This window comes from Amphibalanus amphitrite, unplaced genomic scaffold (assembly GCF_019059575.1).
Source record: "Amphibalanus amphitrite isolate SeventyFive unplaced genomic scaffold, NRLGWU_Aamphi_draft 000079F_arrow, whole genome shotgun sequence".
Lineage (NCBI taxonomy): Eukaryota > Metazoa > Arthropoda > Thecostraca > Balanomorpha > Balanidae > Amphibalanus > Amphibalanus amphitrite.
This window is the reverse complement of record NW_024881575.1, coordinates 1,139,797-1,163,046: the sequence shown is the minus strand read 5'-3', so window position 1 is coordinate 1,163,046 and position 23,250 is coordinate 1,139,797. Positions and strand designations below refer to the sequence as shown.

The 23,250-nt window shown below is 49.6% G+C and overlaps 2 protein-coding genes across 10 annotated transcripts in view; one reads left to right on the top strand and one right to left on the bottom strand.

Annotated features, from left to right (window-relative positions):
* The first annotated feature begins 255 nt into the window (after positions 1–255).
* Positions 256–10,054, top strand: LOC122379489 (STE20-related kinase adapter protein alpha-like). 7 transcript variants are annotated; one of them, XM_043361728.1, is made up of 7 exons: positions 256–450; positions 5,605–5,812; positions 6,116–6,348; positions 7,349–7,520; positions 7,853–8,084; positions 8,616–8,834; positions 9,280–10,054. In XM_043361728.1, the coding sequence occupies exons 1-7, from the start codon at positions 275–277 to the stop codon at positions 9,357–9,359; spliced, it is 1,320 nt and encodes a 439-aa protein (XP_043217663.1). In that variant the 5' UTR covers positions 256–274; the 3' UTR covers positions 9,360–10,054. The 7 variants fall into 7 exon arrangements, with proteins under 7 accessions (XP_043217663.1, XP_043217667.1, XP_043217665.1 ...); XM_043361732.1 differs by lacking the exon at positions 256–450 and adding an exon at positions 1,113–1,255; XM_043361730.1 differs by lacking the exon at positions 256–450 and adding an exon at positions 4,559–5,115.
* Positions 10,055–10,509: 455 nt separating this feature from the next.
* LOC122379491 (zinc transporter 2-like) overlaps positions 10,510–23,250 on the bottom strand; it is an 89,971-nt gene continuing 77,230 nt past the window's right edge. For all 3 annotated transcript variants that reach the window (XM_043361736.1, XM_043361735.1, XM_043361737.1), the window contains exons 4-8: positions 14,897–15,050; positions 13,705–13,924; positions 13,162–13,292; positions 12,335–12,444; positions 10,510–12,004 (exon numbers count right to left, since the gene is read on the bottom strand). In XM_043361736.1, coding sequence (XP_043217671.1) covers positions 11,841–12,004; positions 12,335–12,444; positions 13,162–13,292; positions 13,705–13,924; positions 14,897–15,050 — 779 coding nt within the window. In that variant the 3' untranslated portion in view covers positions 10,510–11,840. The remainder of the gene's footprint in view (positions 12,005–12,334; positions 12,445–13,161; positions 13,293–13,704; positions 13,925–14,896; positions 15,051–23,250) is intronic.

The window sequence follows — 23,250 nt, the reverse complement described above, 5'->3', positions numbered from 1 at the left end:
TCTCCCGTCTCAGCTCTCAAGTGAGGCAGTTAGCGAAATACCCAGTGGCTTCCGCGTCGTAACACCCGGCCTGGCCGCCTGTTTGCGAATTGCGACGCCCGACGGATCGGAGGCGGATCCAGCTCAGAGTTTTTTTTTGGGGGGGGCAAACCATAAAATTTATCGATTTTTTCCATGCATCGTCCATAGGTGTAATGTTAAAACTATGCCGTTTGGGGGGGGGGGGCAAATGCCCATTTTGCCCCCTCCCCTGGATCCGCCACTGCGACGGATCATGCTTCAACTCGTATCGTATTGCGGCCGGCGGGCGGCGGCGACGCCCTCGACCCGTCTCGAGTTCGGCTCGTCTTTCTGGAGAGTGGAGGGTGCAGGCTCAGAAGGTCAGAAGTCAGAACTCAGTGTCGTCTGTGATGGAACGTGCAAGGGAGCGACTGCGGCCTTCGTAGCTCTGTAAGTGCCTTTTACAGCAATAGTGCTTGTGAATCGCGGTTTTCTTCTCCTAAACTCTTCATCAAATATTACCTTCTTAAATGTAGTGCGTGGTGATAGCTACATTCTTCTTACGATCAAAAACCGTAGATGTATCATGTATGTGTTTGATTAAAGGGAACGGTACACCTTCCAGATTTTGTTTCCTAATCAACTTTAAATACCATTCATTTCACATACCATTAAACACACATTCGCCGAGGGTAAAATATTGACATTGATTTATTTAGTCAACCAAAGATTTGAAAATACGTCAAATACACTTAATTTGCTCTATATTTGGTTTCTAATAGACCTTGGGATGCACATTGGGCGTTGATCCTGTCGACCTTGGGATATGCAGGTGTTGTCCATCTGAACTTGACAGTCACGTGACCCATTTGACCTTCGGATCCAATTCTGGTAGTCAATTCTGGCGCTTTTGTTACCATAGCGAAAAATGTAACACCGTGTTCACAGTTTTCCTGACGACGAAGATTCTGCGTGATCTGGCCAATGGCGTTCGAGAACCGGGGCCAAGCCCCGCTGATCTTGAACGTGATTGGTCGGACGACGGATAGAGTCTTCGTCGTCCGGGAGACTGTGAACACGGGGTAAACCAAGGGGTAAACAATCTGTGCGTGGAATGGGGATTGGGGTGTGGTGAATGTTATGGGCGATGATAGGCCGATTCGTCGATTTTTATTTATACTATTATCCTTATTATATATTCTGATCATTTTGTTTATGTTCAGGAGTTTTTTCTGTTGATTTAACATCAAAAACGGTATGTTTTACTGCTAATGCCAAGTGCAATATTGATATTGAAATTGGGTTACAATTCAACATTCACCGGTTTTTCTATGGCCTGTTGTGCATCATATTATTGGTAATGTGAACATTGGTACTCCATACACTGCTTCTTTTGGGCATATATTAATGTTTGACCTGATTTTACTTCATTTCACCTTATATTTTCTTGCAGGAACAGTTATCACACCATTATTGTGCAAAAATAAGGGTGGTGTTTCGCGGCACTCTGCCAGCCATTTTTGGCTTACATAGAGACATCAACAAGCCAATATCTCCAACACTACCGGAGATTGATGCTAGCTCACGAAATGCGCTGGCAGCAGCTGGCAGCGCGCCCGTGAAACACAGCCAGGGGTTTCCTCTGTAACGTCATTGTTGTCTAGGTAGATGGGTCTTTATCAATTGTTAACAGCTACAAAAATTGGAATGAAAAATGTTGAGGTATTATGAGCATCAGCTAAACAGGAAAGAGAATTTTGCTACAGCCCATCTTGCAACGCCTCAATGAAATTTAACGAGAAACTTAATTTAAGGGAGCAGCTACATAACTGAGGTAAAGCCCATAAATCCTTGTGTATTTATCTACATAACTGAGGTAAATCCGCAAGGCACCTTGAATTCAAACTATGAAGTGACTCCAAGCGAAATATAGGAGAAATTGGGACTTAGTGGAGCTTAGAAATAATCTGCTTAGTGCTGGATGAATGTTTTCACTTAAAATGAACACCACCATATTTGAGTCATGAAAAAAGTGTTGAGTAGGCATAAGCTTGTAGCATGAAAGATGTTTGTGAAAAGTCTGTAGATTTTAAAGTGTTAGTCTCTGCACATTGATTCTCTGTTTGAATGATGAAGTCTCTGCACAGTCTCTGATTGACTGAATGAGCTCTGCAGTCACAATACTGTGAAATTCATGGGGATTTTATTTGTAATAAAAGAAGGTAATATTTTGAGTTGATTTTTCCTATTCTGAGAAGATCTTAGCATGTTTAACAGCATTCCAAACAGGGCATGTCAAAGGTTGGATGGATCTTGGCATTTCCTTGAATTGTGTTTACCATATGTTGTTTTTTATTCAAAGTTATTGTAAAAGCCAACCAACTTTTACAACATTGAGGATCATACTTTAGCTTTGGAAACAAGACATACCTATGTAGTCTACATATCTATGGTTATGCTGATCTTCTTTTCCAGAGTCTTTGATTATCACTTAATTTCATTCACTTTTGATGTAGGTAGTGAAATCCATGATCATTTTAATGACAAGCTACATTTGAAATGTATTGTTGCTCCCTTTTTTACCATGCATATTTTTGTGTCTTGTGAGGTCTCATATAGGAATAACAAGAGCAGTAACATGCATTGTTTGCTTGTGTTGTCATAACTTTGTACAATATTTCCAGCTTTATAATATGCAGGTACCAGTCACATTGGGCATCACACATATATTTTTCCTGCAGGAGGAAAGACACAGAGCTAACTAGTGACTCATGTTTGTGCTCCTATCACTTCGCCCCTGGGGGATCAGTGCCTACACCCCTTGAGTATAATGGTCACCAAGGGGTGCTGTCCTGACATGTTCACTTTCTGTTGAGAAGGTTAGAACAAACACCATGTGTTAGGTTAGAACAAACACCATGTGTTTAGTTGCATATATAATATCTTAATGTTAAGTTTGCATAAAGTCTGAAATCTGTAGCCACTCTTAATCCTAGTTTGTCATTACCTTAATCTAGCCTGGGTGGATATTTTGCTGTGCTGAAAGCACGGACTGCGCTACGCCCCGGCACGGCGGCCGGGGCACCTCCCCTGGAAGAAAACGGCACCGGGGAGGGGGGACGGACGGCGAGGAGCCGGGGAAGGAGCGCGGCACCGTCACCCCACAAGCCGCCCGCAGCACCGCCGTTATTCTTGTGCCTCTTGGGCGCCGCCGACGCCCTGCGGATGGGAAGCGCATCCCAGACGGGCAGGAGCCGGGAGGGCCGCCCGCGCCATCCGGCCGGCGAAGCAGCAGCCCGGCCAGGCGCGGCGGGCGGCTGGGTGGCGGCCGGACTGAGACGAGTCCCGAGTCGCTCCATGTCTCTGTCTCTTGCGAAACTAGTACCGCCGCCGCCCAGCCTTGATGGGCCACTACGAGGAAAAGGCGAGCCCGCTCCCAGTACCTGTCGTGGAGCTCCCGCCTCACCGATGGCCCCTGGTCTTTATCTCTCTCTCTCTCTCTCTCTCTCTCTCTCTCTCTCTCTCTCTCTCTCTCTCTCTCTCTCTCTCTCTCTCTCTCTCTCTCTCTCTCTCTCTCTCTCTCTCTCTCTCTCTCTCTCTCTCTCTCTCTCTCTCTCTCTCTCTCTCTCTCTCTCTCTCTCTCTCTCTCTCTCTCTCTCTCTCTCTCTCTCTCTCTCTCTCTCTCTCTCTCTCTCTCTCTCTCTCCCCGTCTCCGTCTCCGTCTCCGTCTCCGTCTCCGTCTCCGTCTCCGTCTCCGTCTCCGTCTCCGTCTCCGTCTCCGTCTCCGTCTCCGTCTCCGTCTCCGTCTCCGTCTCCGTCTCCGTCTCCGTCTCCGTCTCCGTCTCCGTCTCCGTCTCCGTCTCCGTCTCCGTCACCGTCACCGTCACCGTCACCGTCTCCGTCTCCGTCTCCGTCTCCGTCTCTCTCTCTCTCTCTCTCTCTCTCTCTCTCTCTCTCTCTCTCTCTCTCTCTCTCTCTCTCGCCCTCCCTCCCTCCCTCCCTCCCTCTCCCTATCCCTCTCCCCGACGCCAAAACCGGCTCACAACGGCGTCCATGTCGGCCGGGGCGAAATTACTTGAATAATTATTTCATAAAGGCATTAACAGTGACACAAGACAAAAGTTCAACAAATTCCACGCATGAATCATCCAGTAGGTACTAACTTCGAGAACAGTTAAAATGGAGATGCACAAGAAAGCGTAATTTCCCAATGACATGATATGGCTGTCACAATGCTTAGCCGCAATCACCTCTTTTGGTAGTTTAAATGGTAAGTAATTTTTGAAATTATCCGATAAAAATCTAAAATTGATACCATGTTAAAGACCAATCAATTCTACACATGAATCAGGGTGAATCTTTGAGAAAAACTTGAAAGTTTAGGTGTGACAAGAAAAACAAATAAAAATGAACCATTTTCCCATAGACTTTACATTGGCTCCAAAATCGCATGGATCCAGAATTTCTGGAAGTGCCCTCGCCACAACTGCACGTGCGCTGCGCTCGAAAATGATCACGTGACCAAATCCAGATGAGATCACCGTATTTATAGTCACCGTGGGGATATGGAGCTCGATTTTGGGAAATTCGCGCGGCGATCTTGGGATTTAGAAAAATTACCGTTGGTAGCCCTGTTGGAAACGGGCGGCGGCGCGCAGACGTGTTGTACAGTTGTACTGTGTTGTACGAATTTATGGATTTTGTTTATGGTTGGTTATTTTGTACGGACCTGTACTTTTTGTTTTAAGAATGAGTTCTATTTGTCAATTTTTGTTTCAATAAGTCGAAGATTTCATTTTGAATTGAGAGCAGTCAGCAGAGGAGTTGAACGGACATGACGGCCCTCGCCTTCGTTTCTTAGAAAATTCAGAAAAGCAGTGGATAGCGACTAAACCATGGATTATGTTCTATCCATGACTAACTAAACTCAGTTCCATCGTTATAATAAATTTTACAGCGTCTCACAGGCTGCCACCCGTTTATGAAAAGTCTCTGAAGAGCCTCCCAGCAACCATCCCCGACATACAAACACACGTCATTGACCTTGACCGAACATGGCCTGAAATGACCACAGCCACAAACGGCAGAGTCTCACCACAAACGGCAGCGTCATCGGTAAATGATGGGCACAGCACATGGTATTCCGACGGTGGCCCCAAACAGCAACATTTTTAGTTTGACCTGACCTGGAAAGTCAATGATTGACCTAATGAGGTAAATTGGGTACCATTGGAATCGTCTCTTCCCAAAGAACCTGTTGGTCTTTGCCGTGAAGCTCTATCTCCAGCAGAAACGAAATGGCGCGGGGGTGGCATCCCCCCCATGTGCGTTCTCGGATGGGAAAATGACATGTGCAGGCGAGGGTTAATGCTGGTTGGATATTTAGATGAGTTCAACTTTAACACTGCTGCGGACACAGAGTTTCTCAATAAGTTGTTGAGATCAGAACCTGACCAGCAACTTCCGCGACTTTTGCCTTTGAAGCTCAGCTCACTAATACTAAACCTCACTTCTGATACAAAAATAAAACATAATACCCACACAAATAGACTAGGCCCCAAACACAATGCATAATGGCTGACGGTTGTTCGGTGCCGCCCACAGTTTGCCCGTCTACTGCTCACCACACACGGCTGCAATGCACAACCACGAGATGACGCCGACGGCGTACCGGGTGCTCACAATGGTGGGTCACTGCTTCAACGGCATCGGCTCAGTGTGGCTGGCCAGGCACGCCGCCTCCGGTAACCTGGTGGCCGTCAAAAAGTACGATGTCGACAAGTGCAGCTTTGAGGTCCTGTCCATCTTGCAGGTGAGAAGAATGTTATCGTGCTTTGTCGTGCGTTGTCGTGTTGTATGTTTTTAACCGGTGTTTACTTTTATCTGATTGTGTTTTTATCTACACGAACTAAACGGTAATGAAGGTGTGACATTTATTACGATGATTTTAATATGTTGCATGTGTAACTATCAATGAAGTAGAAATATGATCTCATTAAGCTGTTTGTTTAGTCAGAATTGCATATTTAGAGCTCTCTCCCTCGCACAATGTTGGATGGATTTTCCCGTTCTGCCGGGACCAGTTCTGACCGCGCGCCCCTCTCTCCGCCGGCAGCACGAGAGTCAGGCGATGCGCCAGCTGCGGCACGCCCGACTGATGCCCTGTCTCAGCTCCTTCGTCAGCGGCACCGAGCTGTGGATGGTGGAGCCCCTGTGCGGCTACGGCTCCACCAAGGACCTGCTGGCCGCCCACTTCACCGAGGGACTGCCCGAGCGCGCCATCGCGCTCATACTGCGCGACGTGGTGCGCGCGCTCGACTACCTCCACTCGCAGGGATACGTGCACCGGTAAGTGCTAAGGAAATATACACTGGTAAGATCAGGCGAGCGGTAATACCACTCTGGTCAGGGCTCCATAGGTGAGATTAGGCGGACGCGCGCTCGACTACCTTCACTCGCAGGGATACGTGCACCGGTAAGGACCAAGGAGACAATACACTGGTGAGACTGGGGTGACCAATACTGGTGAAACTAGGGAGACATACGCCGGTAGAGGTGCTCTTTTTCCCGACCCGCCAGCCCGCAATGAGCGGGTCGACAAAACCCGCATGGGTTTAAGCGGGTTGCATCACCAGGAAATTCTCTGGTGGGGGTTTTATGCGGTTGCAAAATATCCAATTTTTTCTCTTCTTGTGATTTGTAGAATATTGACGTGGACAATTCTTGATCATGAATACTTAATGGTTTGTACACCTGCAATGTGCATTTGATTAAACATTTGACATTATTTGAGAATGAACCTATTTAAAGATATTTTTAATGGAAATGGGGAAAATGTGTTATGCGGGTTGTTGCGGGCTGCTACCACTGAAGTTCCCCATGCGGGTAGTTGTGGGTACCTGGAGAAGGGTTGCGGGGCGGGGAGCGGGGGTCGGGTTACCTGGATCCCCAAAAAGAGCACCTCTTTACGCCGGTGAGATGGGATGGGCTGTAAAAATGCACCGATGAAACCTGGGGAGACATGCACTCAGCACTGATGGTTGGCGGACGCACGCTCCGCCCTCTCCACTCGCAGGGATACGCACACCGGTGAGCGCTAGGCGGAGCTAGCATCGAGGAAATCTGTGGATACATATACTGGCTGGTTAACATAATATGCTAATGAGGGGTGAGGTGTTTACTGTTTATAGCTCGAGCACCACAGTGTAGGAGGCATTCACGGTACGTGCATGGACTAGTTATTACTTTATCAGGAAACTTCAGCGATGAAATCTTTGTAATTTCACTCGCTGCCCGTATCTGACTGTACCGCTGACGCCTGGCGATTCCCTGTGCCCTCTATCCGCAGGAGTGTGCGGGCGTCGCACATCCTGATCGGCGCCAACGGGGACACGTACCTGGCTGGTCTGCGCTCCAGCTACTGCTCCTACCGGGACGGCCGGCGGCTGGCGCGCATCCACCAGTTCCCCGAGCTGGCCGCCGACGGCCTCAACTGGCTCAGTCCAGAGATACTCGCTCAGGTGAGGCACTGGCTGAGGCACGGGTCGGATATACTGGCTCATATAGAGACACCGGCTCAGTTCTCAGATACTAGCTCAGGTGAGTTACCATTTACCAACAGCAGTAGCTCAGATACAGAGATAAATGCTGACTTAGCACCGAGAGATACCGGCCCCCACCTTGTAGGGTCAGTACCAACATTGGGTGTGAGCACTGTAGCACCTCGATCCCTCATAACGTGCGCTGGCTATCCCCACGACTCACTCCTCTTATACCGTGCGTCTGACTGTCCCCATGGCCCACTCCGCTCTACCGCACGCCTTCTATTTACCATCTGCCGGTCGGCCGACAGGACCTGCGCGGCTACACGGCCTCCTCCGACGTGTACAGCCTGGGCATCACCGCGTGCGAGCTGGCCAACGGTCTGGAGCCGTTCGCCCAGATGCCGCCGGCCGCCATGCTGCACGAAAAGCTGGCCGGCGAGGGTGAGCCCGTGCTGCTCGACGCCACCACTATCGATGCTGGTTATGCTGAGCGCGTCCAGGAGCAGAACGACACAGACGACCCGGCCGTGCACGAGGATGGTCAGTGGATGATGGGACGGGTGGGTTTGACACGGGGCGTTGACCAGGCGGGTCAGGGTTATTGACCGAAGGGATGGTGGAGGGTTGGCACGGAGACGGTCAGTGGCCGATGGGGCGCGTAGACGGGGCTGACGGGACGGCGTCGGGTCGGCATGGGAGCTCAAGGACTAGGGGATGGTCGATAGCATAGGTAGGATCAGCAGTGGAGGTTGGCCGGTATCGTGTAGGACGGACCAGGGAAGCTGCGGCGGTCGGTGTGCCAAGGCCATTCATTGGTTTCGGAGCAGGGTGGGGTGATGGTGCCTACCTAATCCAGTGCTAGTCTGCAGTAGAACGTCGGAACTCAAATTTAGGTACCTATTAGTTAGTGCATTACATTTAGTCATCACACTGATTATATTGTTAGATGGAACTATCCATTACACTGTGTCGAGGCGGTAGCACGTTCCTCAGCCGAGTGTCTGGGGTGGCGGTGGCTGACCGGCCGGCCGGCCGCTCCTCCGAATGACCGTGTGTCCCTGTCCGCCGCAGACACCTCTCTGCGGCTGATGCGCGCCGCGCCCGGGCGCCGGTTCTCGGACGCGTTCCACCAGTTCGTGCGACTGTGCGTGGACCGGGAGCCGTCGCGGCGGCCGACGCCGGCCCAGCTGCTGACGCACCCGTTCCTGGTGCGTCAGTGCCGGCGCGCTCCGCCGCTCAGCCACCTGCTGCGGCCGGACGTGCCCGTCAGCGAGGCCACCCTGCTCGAAGGTGAGCCAGACTCGCCAGACTGAGCTCTTCCAGTGCTGGGGGTGTGTAAGGTGAGCGGAGGAGCCGTCAATGTTGGCTATTCGGTTTCACCATGGATCCATGGTTTCACCGTGGGTCAATAGCTATGTCGTTCACTGTCTGATGGGTTTTACGTTCCCTACCTTCCTTACGACGATTACCCTCCCTACGATATCCTTCCGTATTCATTTTTGATTTGGTACCTTACTTCTTCAATGCGACGCGTGAATCATTTTTTTATGTTGTGGTATATGAATGCATTGGTATAATTGCATATCACTGCAACCATAAAATTTCTGTTGGACCGCTGTTGAATCATTACTTTTAAAAGTCCACCTTTACAGGATGCGTGTCTGCATATGCACCAATTGCGCGATGCCTGCATATTTGAGCTGTTCCTTCTGACATGTGCATCCCCGTGTTTCAGGCGAGCAGATCGTGCGTGACCGTCTCGTCACCGACATGGCCGGACTCCAGCTGAATCAGGAGAACACCTGGGACTTTTGAGGGGCGCGCAGCGGAGACATCCGGGAGACTCGCTGTCTGAAGGTGCGTCCGAGTGCAATGGTGGCCACTGTGGACAAATGGCCTCCGCTGTTGACCTGATACACAGTGCGGTGCGCTCAGTGCGTACTGCGCACTGTACAGTGACGCGGTAGTGCAATCAGTGCGTGGTGCAGGCGCAGTGACGCGTTAGATGCCGCCGCTCTCCCATCAGTGCCAGGCGGGCTCCCGACGGCCGGAGCCGTGCTGTGTCGGTGGACGCTGCCCACGGACGCTCTCAGAACCCAGTGAGGAGATAGGAGCGGGGATGTGCCATATCGACAGTGCGGCTTACGTGCGTCGTATATTGAGCTTTTGTGTCGTAGCAGCACCAGATATACAGAGCTGTTGTGCAGCCGAGCCATTTATTGAAGCTGTGCATAAGTTTAAAATACGGCACCAAATTATAAGGAAATAATTACATGAGATGTGAAGCATCGTTTTATCTAGCGATCTGGTATTAATGTTGATGCTGCTTTAATCACATAAAGATCTTGAGATCACGGTCTTACGGACAAGGGACAAATAATGTGTAACAATCGTCTTGTAATATTGCATGCCCCGCTCCTGCAGCCAATGCTAGTGTTAAACTGTTGATCTGATTTGCGTCAAACGTGGATGAGAATGATGTGTTGTGCATTTCAACAATTTTGTAGCGGCGGAGTAGTATGCATTCAGATGGGATGTTATAGATGCCACGATATTGTATCAAACGGAAATTACTGAAATCGTAGAAATCGTCAGTAGAAATCGGGCCTACGTGACGGAACTTCAGAACTTGTATACGGAACTTGTATACCGATCCTTCCTTAAAACATTTCCGATCCTCAGTAAAACATTGTGCTGAACCTTTCCGCCCGTGCAGAATGGGATTACCACTTCATCGGGCTTCATCTCTCGGTAAGACTTTTCCGTCAGAACCATCGCAGCTCTAGCATTCAGTCGATGAAGGTACAGCATAGTAGGGTGAAAATATTAAACGAGGCAGGTTAAAATCCATATCGACGCGCCCTTCTCCCAATAGTCATCCAGTGTTCAAAGAGACTGCATGGCTATATGCGCCCGGCAGCAAAATGGTGTATTCCCAGTCGGTGGAGTGGACGGACACAGGTCACGAAATGGCCTTTGTATTCGGGAATGGTACAAAACATCACACACCCAAAGGCGGGTTTTAACTGTCAAACCGCCAGTGTCATGCACCGATATATAAAACTAAGTATTTCTGTTCACGTCTAATGGTTTAGCACATTGATCACGTCTACCCCAAGTGTGCGGCACCACACTCCATTCGCGTAGTTAGGTGACGCGACCCCTAACGGCCTGAGCCGACCTCGCAGGAGCCCCGGGTACTAGCGGACCCTGGGATGGTCGTCCAGGGGCGAGGGTACCATAAGGCAACCCTGGTCGGAACTCCAAGCATCGCGGTCACAACAGGCTCTCAGCTCACTTTCCGAACGCCACGGAACCTACACCGTCTGGCACATACGTGCGGTGTGCGTACAACACCACATTACTCACTCTGGGTGGGTACTGAGTCATGATAGGATATTGGATATTGAGGTTTCACATCACAGACACAGACATCACACAGCAGCCGTCCTGGAAAACCATGGCTCACGCTGGAATCACACGTTAACGATTTGCAACGAATCCGCCCTATTAACGGGGGTAAATAGGAAATGTTTGATCAATCGAAAAACAGCCATGCATAAGAAAAGCAGCATGTTATGCTACGTTCTACAGTGGAATCGAATGTAGAGGAACAACACAATATCTCGTTACAAATCATTTTTTTTTTTTACTCTAGAACTACTTAACAAAAATAAATATGAATATTAAGCAATGAAATGAATGTGTAGGTTTCCAGTATTACTATCCATAGACTTACACAAGTTACGTTATATTTTCACAATGGCCATATAGAGTAAAGGGTTTGCCACAACCATCAGGCGGCACCGACATTGAAGTTGAGAATGAAACTACGTCGACTACAATTTAGGCGTAATACACGTATGATTGGCTTCTTATTGCACTCAAGGCACTCTGCGCTATATTTGCTTAAAAGAAGAGCAAGTTGTTAACTTTCAGGTCTCATTCCGCGGATGCAGAAACGTCAAGGAATTTCTCATACACAGCGCTAACATTTCAGAACATTCGTCCCAGACATCCCTCCCCCAAAATAATCTCCTCAACCAATGGTTTGTTGCACTGCGTATTATGAATATCATCGGGCGGACGGGTGACAGCGTGCTCACTGCACTCGGATAACTAAGGTATCTCAGGTAGCAACAAATAAACGAGTACAACAAACGAACGCAAGCTGGTGGCCGCGGTCGGGACGGCACCTGTCGGGTGCCGCCGCCTGGCCTCGGTCCATACTGGCGGAGTTAGTGCGGCGGCCGGCGGGCGGACCGACCTCACGGCTCACCGGCGGGCGTACGGGCCTCACCGGCGTCCATCACCGCTCGGCGGAGGCACCTGGCACGCCTCGCACGCCTCCATGGCGGCGTCGTAGGGCTCGACCTGGACGGTGGTATTTTGGACGCCGTGCCGGAGCCGCAGCAGCGCCAGAGCGGTCCGCAGGATCTGGTCACCGTCGGCGCCCGACTCTGACGGAGCGAGCCAAACGTCAGTGCTGCGGAGATGGGTCAAAGACGCGGCACATGTCCCATGCTGGACCGACCGCACACAGCACATGCGTCTGAGCCCTGAGCTGGGTCAAAACAAAGGGAGGACTATCGGATCAACCGCTGACAGAACACGGCCAGTTTCAGCTGCACCGAGCAGGATAAAACATCAGTGCATAGTTACGTATATCACCGTGAGACAATATACTAGCTGAGCGTACGCCAATTTACGCTACACTGACTGCTGAGCTGACGACACACAGCACACACGCTCACAGTTACGGCTGGGGCTGGGCACGCCGCGAAGCTCACCTTTAGTGAGGTGAGCAGTGATGGCGGTCCTGTCGACGCTCAGTGACCAGATGTTGAGGTCGTGGACGTTCACCACACCTTCAATCCCCTCCAGGTCACAAAGCACCGCGCTGTAGGACAGACAGGGAGTGTTACATGTTACAACAGAGCTGGCGGACAGAGAAGGAGTGTTACCACCGAGCCGGCGGACAGTCAGGAAGTAGCATAGAGCATGAGCTGGCGGACAGCTAGGAGTGTTACCAGTGGTTTCATCACTGACAGACGGAGTGTTAACAGTGAACACTCTGCTCGATACAGTGTTACCAACGGCCATTACCTGGATAATTACCGGTGTCCAGTCACGATTCACGGCCACAGAAAAACAGCACCGGCACCAAGACAGCGCACTGATGAGTGTGCCTTACAACTCTGGCCGTATCACTCCATCTTTTCATTTCGATCGAATGCCGTCTGGGCTTTTGCACACTGCGTATGATATTCCCAAATTTACCAATTCAAACATTCCAAAATCTTATCTGAGTCTAGATAACGTGGCCAGGTTGAAAAATACTCAAGCTGAATAAAATACCGCTGACTTCCTTACTAAACATGCAGAGCTAGGTTTGTGATGGCGGCAGCCGGAAGCTAAATATCGTAATATCCGTTGTAATCATCGCTAATCTGACCTAGTATGCACACAGCATTGTTCACTGGCCATTGCCCGACCGACCGTCCACTACAGTCCCCCTCCCCCTCCGTCCCGTCGGTTCGTACCTGTATTGGACGTGTGCAGCTGTACTGTACTGTTCCTGTACTGTACGTCTGTAGTGTGCTATATTGTGCCGTACCTGTACTGGACCGAGTCGGGGGTGCTCTCCATCAGTATCCGGGTGGCATCCCGCATCACACCGACCGTGGTGGCCATCACAATAGCCGAGAACAGCAGCGTGCAGATCGGGTCCGCGATCCGGTACTCGGGCTGACAGCGGGAGAGGAACAGGGCGGACGGTCATACACTGGAAACGGGGGTCACAAAGAGACGAAACGAGATCGGAACTAGACGAAACGGGAGGTCTAAGTGTTCATACACTAATAAAGCACTCATAATGGGCTTAATTGCTCCTACACTGGCAAAATATTCATACAGACTTTCGAACATACAAAAAGATCCTCAGCGGTCACACACAAGTAATCTCTTGCAAGCACTGATGCAGAAACACGCGTACCAGGCGAGATCGAAATACAGGCTCACAAAGAAACTAGACGATTAGAACGATTTTAATAAGATGCAAACAAGATGACAACTTCAGAAGCCATTTGAAAACAAGCAGCCGAGTAGTGAATGGGTTGAGTCAAATGCAATACTTTTCGCCAGTTCGACGTGTGCGTACCTTGAACTTGATGATGAGCGCGGCCACGAGCACGCCGATGCTCTGGATCAGGTCTCCCAGCACGTGGATGGTAGCGGCGCGCACATTTATGTTCTCCGTGGCCGACCGCTCGCCGCCGTGACTGTGACCGTGACTGTGACTGTGACTGTGACTCGAGCTGAGGCCGTGGCTGTGGCCGTGGCCCGAGCCCAGGCACCGGCCGTGAAGCAGGGCACCCATTCTGCGGACAGCGGCGGCGGCCGGCGTCAGATCATTCGATACACAGCGGCGGCGGCCGGCGTCAAGGGAGACATACACCAACCATAGCGGCGGCGGTGGCGTCAGGGTAGACACAGGAGGCCGGCGTCAGATGGGATTCGACACACAGCGGCGGCGGCCGGCGTCAGATGGGACACGATACATAGCGGCGGCAGGCGTCAGATGGGACACGATACACAGCGGCGGCGCCGGCGTCAGGTCGGGCGCGTTGGGATGCCAATGCTGCAGCGTAGCTGGACCGAGACCGTCACGGCCCGGCCGGTCAGAACAGCGCAATTGGAACAAAAGTAGAGGGCAATAAACGAATAGGTATATAATATTCTGGTCCGTGGAAGATACGAAAAAAAAAAATACGTGAAAACATCAGAAACAGCGGATATACAGTAAAAACCAAGGAAAAGATGTCACAAACGACCTGTTAAAACAACCATCATTAACGATTTATACATTTCGAGTCAATGGTACGACTAGTGCCCTGGGTACGACAATACTATGCACATATAGAGCAATTGATGACGTTAAAGAAAGAAGATAAGCATATCAAATGACTATAAAAAGATAACTATATCTTCCGGTTCCCGGCCGTGCTAACTGCAGGCATTCCGCAACCCCCAGTCATCACTTTATCTGCGCGATAGGAGCGATATCTAGGTACCGGCCGACCGCGGATAGGCAGCGCCATTAGAGATGCCATTGATGCACCAAATGTTTGGTTCACCTTTGTCCTTTACCTTACAGCCCGCTTTAGCATTTGGTAGCCAAAAATGCCAACAACCAGCAATTCATAAACCAGTTTAACCCGTTCTGTATATCACATTACGTAATTCAAAGTCACCCATTTTTAGGCTTATACCACACGAAATGCACCTGCAGTCGCAGTGCAAAACCACCTGGTATAACCAACCCACTCAAGCCAGGCGGGTCCCCCACTCACATGATGTTGACGAGCACACCGATGCCGGAGACGACGAGCATCGTGTCGGCGTCGATGTCGTAGTGTCCATGGGCCATCCGCTCGACGGCCATGTAGACGAGCACGGCCGTCACCACCCAGATGGTGAGCACAGAGACCACAGCGCCCAGCACCTCTGTAAAGGAGCGGGGGCACGGGACGGTCACTGAGCAGCGAGACCACGGCGCCCAGCACCTGTGAAACAGGGGGAGGGACGGTCACTGGTCAGTGATACCCTGACGACGGCGCCCAGCACCTCTGTAGGGTGAGGGGGTAGGGACGATCAGTGACACAGAGACCACGGCGCCCAGCAACTCTGTGAGGAGCACAGGGGACGGTCAGCAACCGTGAGGGATACGGAAAGGTCAACATCGAGACCACGGCGCCCAACACCTCTGAAAGAGGGCGGGGAGGGGACGGACAACACCTCTATCAGAAGGGGACACAGCACGATCAGTGGCACTGGAGGGCACGGAACAGACAGTAACACAGAGGGGCACGGGACGGTAACTCAGTGTTCTAAAATTGGATTTTGGTTGGGTGTGACGATGACGACCAAAAAATCTAGGATGAGAAAAAAAACAAGTGAAAACCTATATCACTTTCGCAATAAATGTGTAACGCTACGCTGGCTGATAATAAGCGAACATACCATTCCTGACCACCAAAACTAACCGAAAAAGACGATGCAAATAGATAAGGATGATCTACGGGCACGGCAGAACTATAACTTAAACATCTGATCACCAAGTGTTTCTAAATCCGTCCCATTTTATCCCAACATTTGTGTTTGATTGAGACTAATGAATTTCAGAATCACCCTTGTCTCTTATACAGCAAAGAATGAATACCTACTTCAACCAGTGAGATTTCATTTTCCTCACAAGTCAAAATGCATTGTCACAATTGAATGACTGTCCAGTGGCCATCCTTCTCCTAGCCTTAAATCAATGCCTTCCTTTCCGTTTCAGATGCAGACAGCAGATATTACCGTCAGCATCTGCTAAGTTCCTACTCATGCTTACTGGCACGGATCCAGGACGGGTCCTTCTGCCTGTATATTTCTCCTAAAGAAGATCATCCGCGGACCTCCATCCTCGCGACGTCAGTCGCCATCATGCGAGCGAACTAGGTCTTTAAGAAGCAGAAGATGCAATGATTCTGTTGAAATCTGTTGTCATATCTTAAGGAGGGTGGGGGAGGGGCGGGTGAGGGAGCTCTCCCTATATGCAGGCTTTGGTAATAGTGCCATGCGGAGAAGTTTTCTTCTTTTTTTTTTAAGCAAAGAAAGTGGGAAGGAACCTGTCATTGCCGTTGCAAAGGGTATCATTCGGTCGTCCTGTATTATTGATTTAGTGCAGTTGACTCAGACTGTGTAATGCGTGAGGCGTGGTCATCACTGTGACACTGTCAGACATAAAATCGTAGGTAATCATGATACCCTGATGGGCAGTTTGTTGACGTAACTGATCGCTATGAAACCATAAACCGTATAACTCATGTGTTCTGGCCTCGGGGACGTTTTGCGCCTACAATATGGCAGCACCGCTTCCAAGATTACTGTATATTTGAGATAATATGCGGCAATATAAGTAGGTATGTAGTTTTCGTTCGCATCTGATCTGGTAATATTCGTACAGTGTACACAGTATAGCTTTGAGCTTTCCATTTTCAACAGATATGACAATGGCCGGATGATACTGGAAATGGTGCCTTTGCTCTGAGCATACGGAACGGGACGCAGTATTGAGTATGCAATTGCAGTCGCACTATGCAGCATGACATACGCCGGAAATCTCCCGGCCCGAATGCCGGAACGGTCAGCGATAGTCGGTACTCATTACGCATAGTGAAAATGGAAACGGTGTCAGCGCAACTCTTCGAAAGGAACGGTGCACTACATGAGACTAGAAAAAGGGCACTGATTAGGGCACCCCAAACGGAACGATGTGCACTGCGCAGCATAATACGCAACATCGCAATAAAAAGCGTGCAACTAACCAGTAACCAGGGCATCCGTATCGGAACGGAGCGGGATGCAAAAAAAAAAATGATAAAAGGATGCCACCGACCTCATGGCCGGCCACCGAAACGGAGCGGTAGCTTCGTATCATGTCACGTGGTAAGTGCTGGGTGAGAGCGTCAATGATCAGTGATCAGTGATCAGAGCACCCGCAACAGAACGGAGGGCATCAGTGATCACTGATCAGAGCAACTGCAACGGAACGGAGGGCATCGCTGATCAGGACACCCCAAACGGAAGGGAAAGCGAGAGCACAACTGACCAGAACACCCGAAACGGAACGGACGGGAGTGAACGGAACGGAACGCGTTAGCGGCTCGCCGAATCGCGATTCCGGCCAAACATGGCCTCAAGAAATAGGTCACAGGTCAAAGGTCATTTGGGTCAGGAATATGAGATTTTCAGAGTAGGTGTCAAATTAATTGACTCGAGGGTCCTGAAAGTTTCGTCGCGATCGGCCGCTTTTTACGCGAGTTATTCTCGAAAAAACGAGGGGGTGGTTCGTTCGCCCCCCCCCCTACGGGCGAGGGATAATTTATTAAAAAGCTAGGGCCTTCTTAATCCCATCTACCAGCTTCAGAACATGTATTGGGCAGATCTGGGAATACCGTATCTTAAATTTATCCCTAGAGGTGTGCCAAGGTATCCTTTCACTCATCTTGGCTTTCCCTCGGCCGAACGCGTCGTGTTTAAAAACCTCTAGAAACTAATTGAAGTGAATAATTGGCGGTAAGATTATTGCAAAGGCATGAGAATTTAACGTAAAATACATCATTACCGGTCTTATAACCTCATTTCGCGTATGAAACCTGCCAGAGTCCACAGAGTTTCATATTCATCCCTAGGGTGTGCCAGGGTGGCGTGTCAGTCATCTTGAACCCCTGCCCGACCCGACGCCTCGAGTTTTAAGGACATCTAAAAACTAATAACGTAAATAATTTGTGGTGAAATTGATATAATATGATCAGAAAAGAACGCAGAATAAATTAGTATCGGTTTCAAAACATTATTTTGCATATGAAACCAGCCAGAGCCCGCGGAGTTTTAGATTCATCCCTAGGGTGTGCCCAGGGTGGCTTTTCTCATCTTGGACCTCTACCAGGCGCGACGCCTCGAGCTTTAAAGTCCTCTAGAAGCCATTGACGGACAAAATTTGTGGCGAAATTGATGCGATAGGATCAGAAATAAACGCAGAATAAATTGGTATCGGTCTCAAAACATTATTTTACCTATGAAACCAGCCAGAGCCCGCGGAGTTTTAAATTCATCCCTAGGGTGTGCGTAGGGTGGCTTTTCTCATCTTGGACCTCTGCCAGGCCCGACGCATCGAGCTTTCAAGTCCTCTAGAAGCCATTGACGGACATAATTTGTGGTGAAATTGATACTATAGGATCAGAAATGAATGTAGAATAAGTTAGTATCTGTCTCATACCCCTATTTTGTAAATGAAAAAAGTTAGAGCCCACCAAGTTTTAAATTCATCCCTAGGGTGTGCCAGGGTGTGCCCAGCTGACTGCGGGTCCAAAGATGACAATTTTGTAGGCGTATCCTGCGTAACTTAGTCAAAAGTGAATTGCAGAGGTAGTGTTTGATTTGCGCAAGCAGCGGCTCATCCGTTTTGCGTTGGCAGCAAACCACTAATCATAGACGGTCGTCAAGTTAGATGTAAGTGAATCCTAATCTATAATCTAAGATTCGGAATCAGGCGAGCCCCTACGATTTGGACCAAACTTGGTCAGTGGATAGTACATAACGTCCTGATTACGATGCACCCAAAATCTAAGCTCGGCCCGCCATATTTACGAAGTTACGGATGTTTCAATTTCAAGGTCATTCGAGAGAGCCCCTACGATTTCCGTCAAAATTTGTGTACGGACACTCTAGGTGCTCCTCATTACGAATATCACAAAATTTAAGCTCGGCCCGCCATATTTACGAAGTTACGGATGTTTCAATTTCAAGGTCATTCGGGAGAGCCCCTACGATTTCCGTCAAAATTTGTGTAGGGACACTCTATACGCTCCTCATTACGAATATCACAAAATTTAAGCTCGGCCCGCCATATTTCCGAAGTTACGGAGTCGCAAAGTTACGGAATTTCAAGGTCATTGCGCGAGCCCCTCCGATTTTCGTCAAAATTTGTATGCGGACACATTACATGCTCCTCATTACGAATATCGTAAAAGCTAAGCTCGGCCCGCACTATTTCAAAAGTTACTGAGGTTTGAAACTCACTGAAATTCAAACATCTGTAACTTTTGAAATTGTGCGGGCCGAGCTTAGCTTTTACGATATTCGTAATGTGGAGCATGTAATGTGTCCGCATACAAATTTTGACGAAAATCGGAGGGGCTCGCCCAATGACCTTGAAATTCCGTAACTTTGTGACTCCGTAACTTCGTAAATATGGCGGGCCGAGCTTAAATTTTGTGATATTCGTAATGAGGAGCGTCTGGATTGTCCGTACACAAATTTTGACGGAAATCGTAGGGGCTCTCCCGAATGACCTTGAAATTGAAACATCCGTAACTTCGTAAATATGGTGGGCCGAGCTTAAATTTTGTGATATTCGTAATGAGGAGCACCTAGAGTGTCCGTACACAAATTTTGACGGAAATCGTAGGGGCTCTCCCGAATGACCTTGAAATTGAAACATCCGTAACTTCGTAAATATGGCGGGCCGAGCTTAGATTTTGGGTGCATCGTAATCAGGACGTTACGTTCTATCCACTGACCAAGTTTGGTCCAAATCGTAGCGGCTCGCCTGATTCCGAATCTTAGATTATAGATTAGGATTCACTTACATCTAACTTGACGACCGTTAATCATAGTTGTTATGAATATCCAAAAGCATTTTTTACAAACAGTTGAGGTGATCAAGGTCATTCAACGCATATTTGTTATTAACAGCTGGAAGTGTGCAAGGTTATTTTCTTTCGTTGTCAGTCAGGGGGAGTTGTTGGGTTTGTGCCTTGATTTAGCATCTTTTTTCATGGAAATTATGTATTATGTAGCAAACCTGTAAGTTCTGTCTATATTGATATGGCGCTGCTAGGTATATCTGGTAATCTGGCTGTTAATTGTTGAGCATGAGTTGAGCATTTTTCAAAGATGAAAGAATTCCAATTTACCTGGTTTTGGGGATGAAAATATTTTGCCCATTAGGTGTGATTTTCCACTCAAAATTCCCAAAAATGGAACACTGCGGTAACTGGTCAGCGACTGCGGGGGATACGGAACGGTCAATGACACTGAAAGACAAGGGACGGTTGGTGATTCCGGGGGACCATCAGCATCTGTGTACACTCAGTGTCAGTCAACTCAGTTGGGTCGTTGACTCACGCAACATTTCATAATTTGCAGTGGGCGAGAATTCCGTGAGTGATTGAGTAAGTGAGGTAGTAGGTGAGTGAGTGAGTGACTTGTGATTTGTGAATGGACGTTTGCACGGCCACGGAACATATGCGCTAAACGGCGTCAAAATTTTAGCGACAACCATGCCGCAGACCACAAGCTTCTAAGCGGCATTGTTGTCGGGGGAAAGGAAAGCACCATAATCTCTCTTTATAATGGTGAGCATGACTGGTTGCAGCGGCGCTAAGACTATACCGGTGGAGAATTTGTCCACGTTTGCCGCGTTCCTAGTAGTCGGACGGTGCACGCACCCACCCCCTCCCCGCAGTGGTCACTACTGCGTGACGCGACGCGGCCTTTCCCGTGCGCCGAGGGCTTTCGAAAGTGTCCGTAAGGACACCCGGTCGGCACCCGGTGCGGTTTTTCCGCAGGAGCAGGAATGCCGGGTCCACGGTAGCACCGGTGATTGATATATGCAGCTCGGTACGATACGGTGCAACGGCAGGTAGTGACTGGTACGGCCCTAAACGTTCCACCGGCAGCTGCAGAGCTACAGCACTCTGATCACTGATGCTCTGTAAAGTATACGCTCCGCTGGCTTTCGATCCGTCTATAGCAGTATATTCCAACGAATACTTACATGAATCTTGGTGCTCTATTGTTATGAAAGCTCAAAGCTTACCTGTTACCAAGCTTTGGATTGGGCAAAAGTAGCTGCGCATACAACACTAAACATTTTGTATTTATCGATAGTGTACCAATGCCGAGTAGCTGCCAACAATCCTGTTCGCGGGAGACTCGGCCTGTTTCAGCCCCGACAGAGCCTGTTTACAGAGTCCCCCGATACCGGTCTAGACAGCCCGCCACCGTCACGCCGCGTGGCACGGCTCCCCGGTCAGTGACTTCCTACCGTCCCTCCGTCCAGCACTGCCCAAACTCTGCCGAGCAACACAGAACCGGTCGGCGACCGCATCAGACAACAGACGAAAAGAACTGGGCTCCACTTTATCATTGTATGGTACATCACTGCTAATAGATCAGGGTTCATTAAACCGGTTTGAATAGTGTCGCTTTAGCGACAGTCGTGCATGCTTTTTCAGGACACATTACTACGGTCTCAAACGGCAGTGAAAGCGAGGTGGGGGTACGTGAGGAATTAGCAAAGATAGGGAGTCCTTCAAGATTAAGCCATTTTAACCCTCGCATGTGTGCGGCGTTTTCCAGCTTCTAATGTGTAGGGGGGGGGGGGGGGTCGGTTGGACCCCCCCCCCCTTGCCGTTTGGCCCCTGATCGAGCTAGAGCTTCGCGGAAAAAACGAGCGTGTTGCCCGTGACGAGAGGAAGCCGATGATACCCAATTTTAAGGTCCTAGGTCATTGGTTGACCTTCCAGGTCAGGTCAATGACCCAAAGTCGGGAAAATCGGGACCTATTAGAAAGTCGTAAAGTGTGGCTGCTAAGGGGTTTTTCGGGGTGCTGATCACGAATATCGTGTTAGTTTTGATCACAGATGATGTCTTTAAGCATTTAGACCAGGTCGGGTCAGGTCAGGTCAGGTCAATCAGTAGGCGTCGTGACGGGTATTCGTAGTACGTGTCAACCGCTTCTGACAGCTTCGTAACATGTTACGAAGGCACCAAAACTACTTCGTAAATGCTCAAATGGTTGCTAAATTCGAATTCAGCTCCAAAAACTAGCCTAGAAACATGTAAAACTCGAAAAAGTGAACCGAGGTCACCCGAGGTCACCAAAGGTCAATGACCTGACCTGACCTTCAGGTGACCTTGACACCCACCATAATGCATGGGAGCAACATCAAATCACATGTTTGAACGTTTGAAACCACGAAAAGCTTGCAAACGCGCGGCTAATGCGAGCCGACGTACGCCGAATCGCGATTCTGGCCAAACATGGTCTCGGAAAAGAGGTCACAGGTCAAAGGTCATTTGGGTCAGGGTCATGAAATTTTCAGGGTAGGTGTCAAATTGATCAATGCGAGGGTACTGAAAGTTTCGTCGCGATCGGCCGCTTTTTACGCGAGTTATTCGCGAAAAACCATGGGGGGGTCCATCCGACCCCCCCCCCCCTACACATGCGAGGGTTAAAGCCTACTGTGAGCTTCGGGCGATCCTGCATCAATACATCAGCAAGCATTTGATGCTTGGTGGAATGAATGACGCTACCCATAAAAAGGCCGCACGTCAATCGGCTAAGCGGTTGCTGAGGGGAGAGCCCTCAAAAGCTCTCAGAAGTGTGACCACGGACGGCCGTAGGACGATCTTGGGCGGACTGGCCGGCCACTCATAATCGGGATTTTCCGTAAATCAAAGTAACACCGCTGCCCGCTCACTCATTGGTAATACACGTCAAATTCAAGCCGGACCCTGCATTTCCCCTCGCCGTACAGAGAGGGGATTCACGTCCCTGAGTTTTGTCGAATGTTTAAAAACCGATGACGTATTCAACGACGCATCTGAGCACATGTTCCGAAAATCTCGGTCTCAGGTCACAAGGCCCGATCACGTCAAAGGACCTCCCTTAAGAAGAAAATAAATCATCGTCCCAGCTAGATTGTTCTACAAATTTCAGGGACCGATGAAAGTGACATGATGCATCGATACGGACCGATCGATAAACAATAATGTTTTTCCGGTCAGGTCATGACCTTGATATAACGTCATATTGTCAACTTAACCCTCGCCGGACCTATTGGTTTTCTACATACGCGCCGGCCGAGGGGGGGGGCGGGTACGACCCCCCCCCCCCTCGCCGTTTCGCCCCTGGTGGAGCTAGCGCGTCGCGGAAAAAACGAGCGTGTGCGCCGTTACGAGACGCAGAGATTGGTACCCAATTTTAAGGTCCTAGGTCAACCGGTGACCTCTGAGGTCAGGTCAAGTGCCCCAAGGTACGGTTCAGTTTTTGGTGAATAACTTCGCAAAAAACGGCCGCAGAGCGCCGATT

Coding starts and splice junctions, on each gene's coding strand:
- LOC122379489 (XM_043361728.1), top strand. CDS start 275: ATGCTTCAACTCGTATCGTATTGCGGCCGGCGGGCGGCGGCGACGCCC. Junction 451..5,604: donor ACTGCGGCCTTCGTAGCTCT/GTAAGTGCCTTT, acceptor TGCCGCCCACAG/TTTGCCCGTCTACTGCTCAC. Junction 8,085..8,615: donor CCCGGCCGTGCACGAGGATG/GTCAGTGGATGA, acceptor TGTCCGCCGCAG/ACACCTCTCTGCGGCTGATG.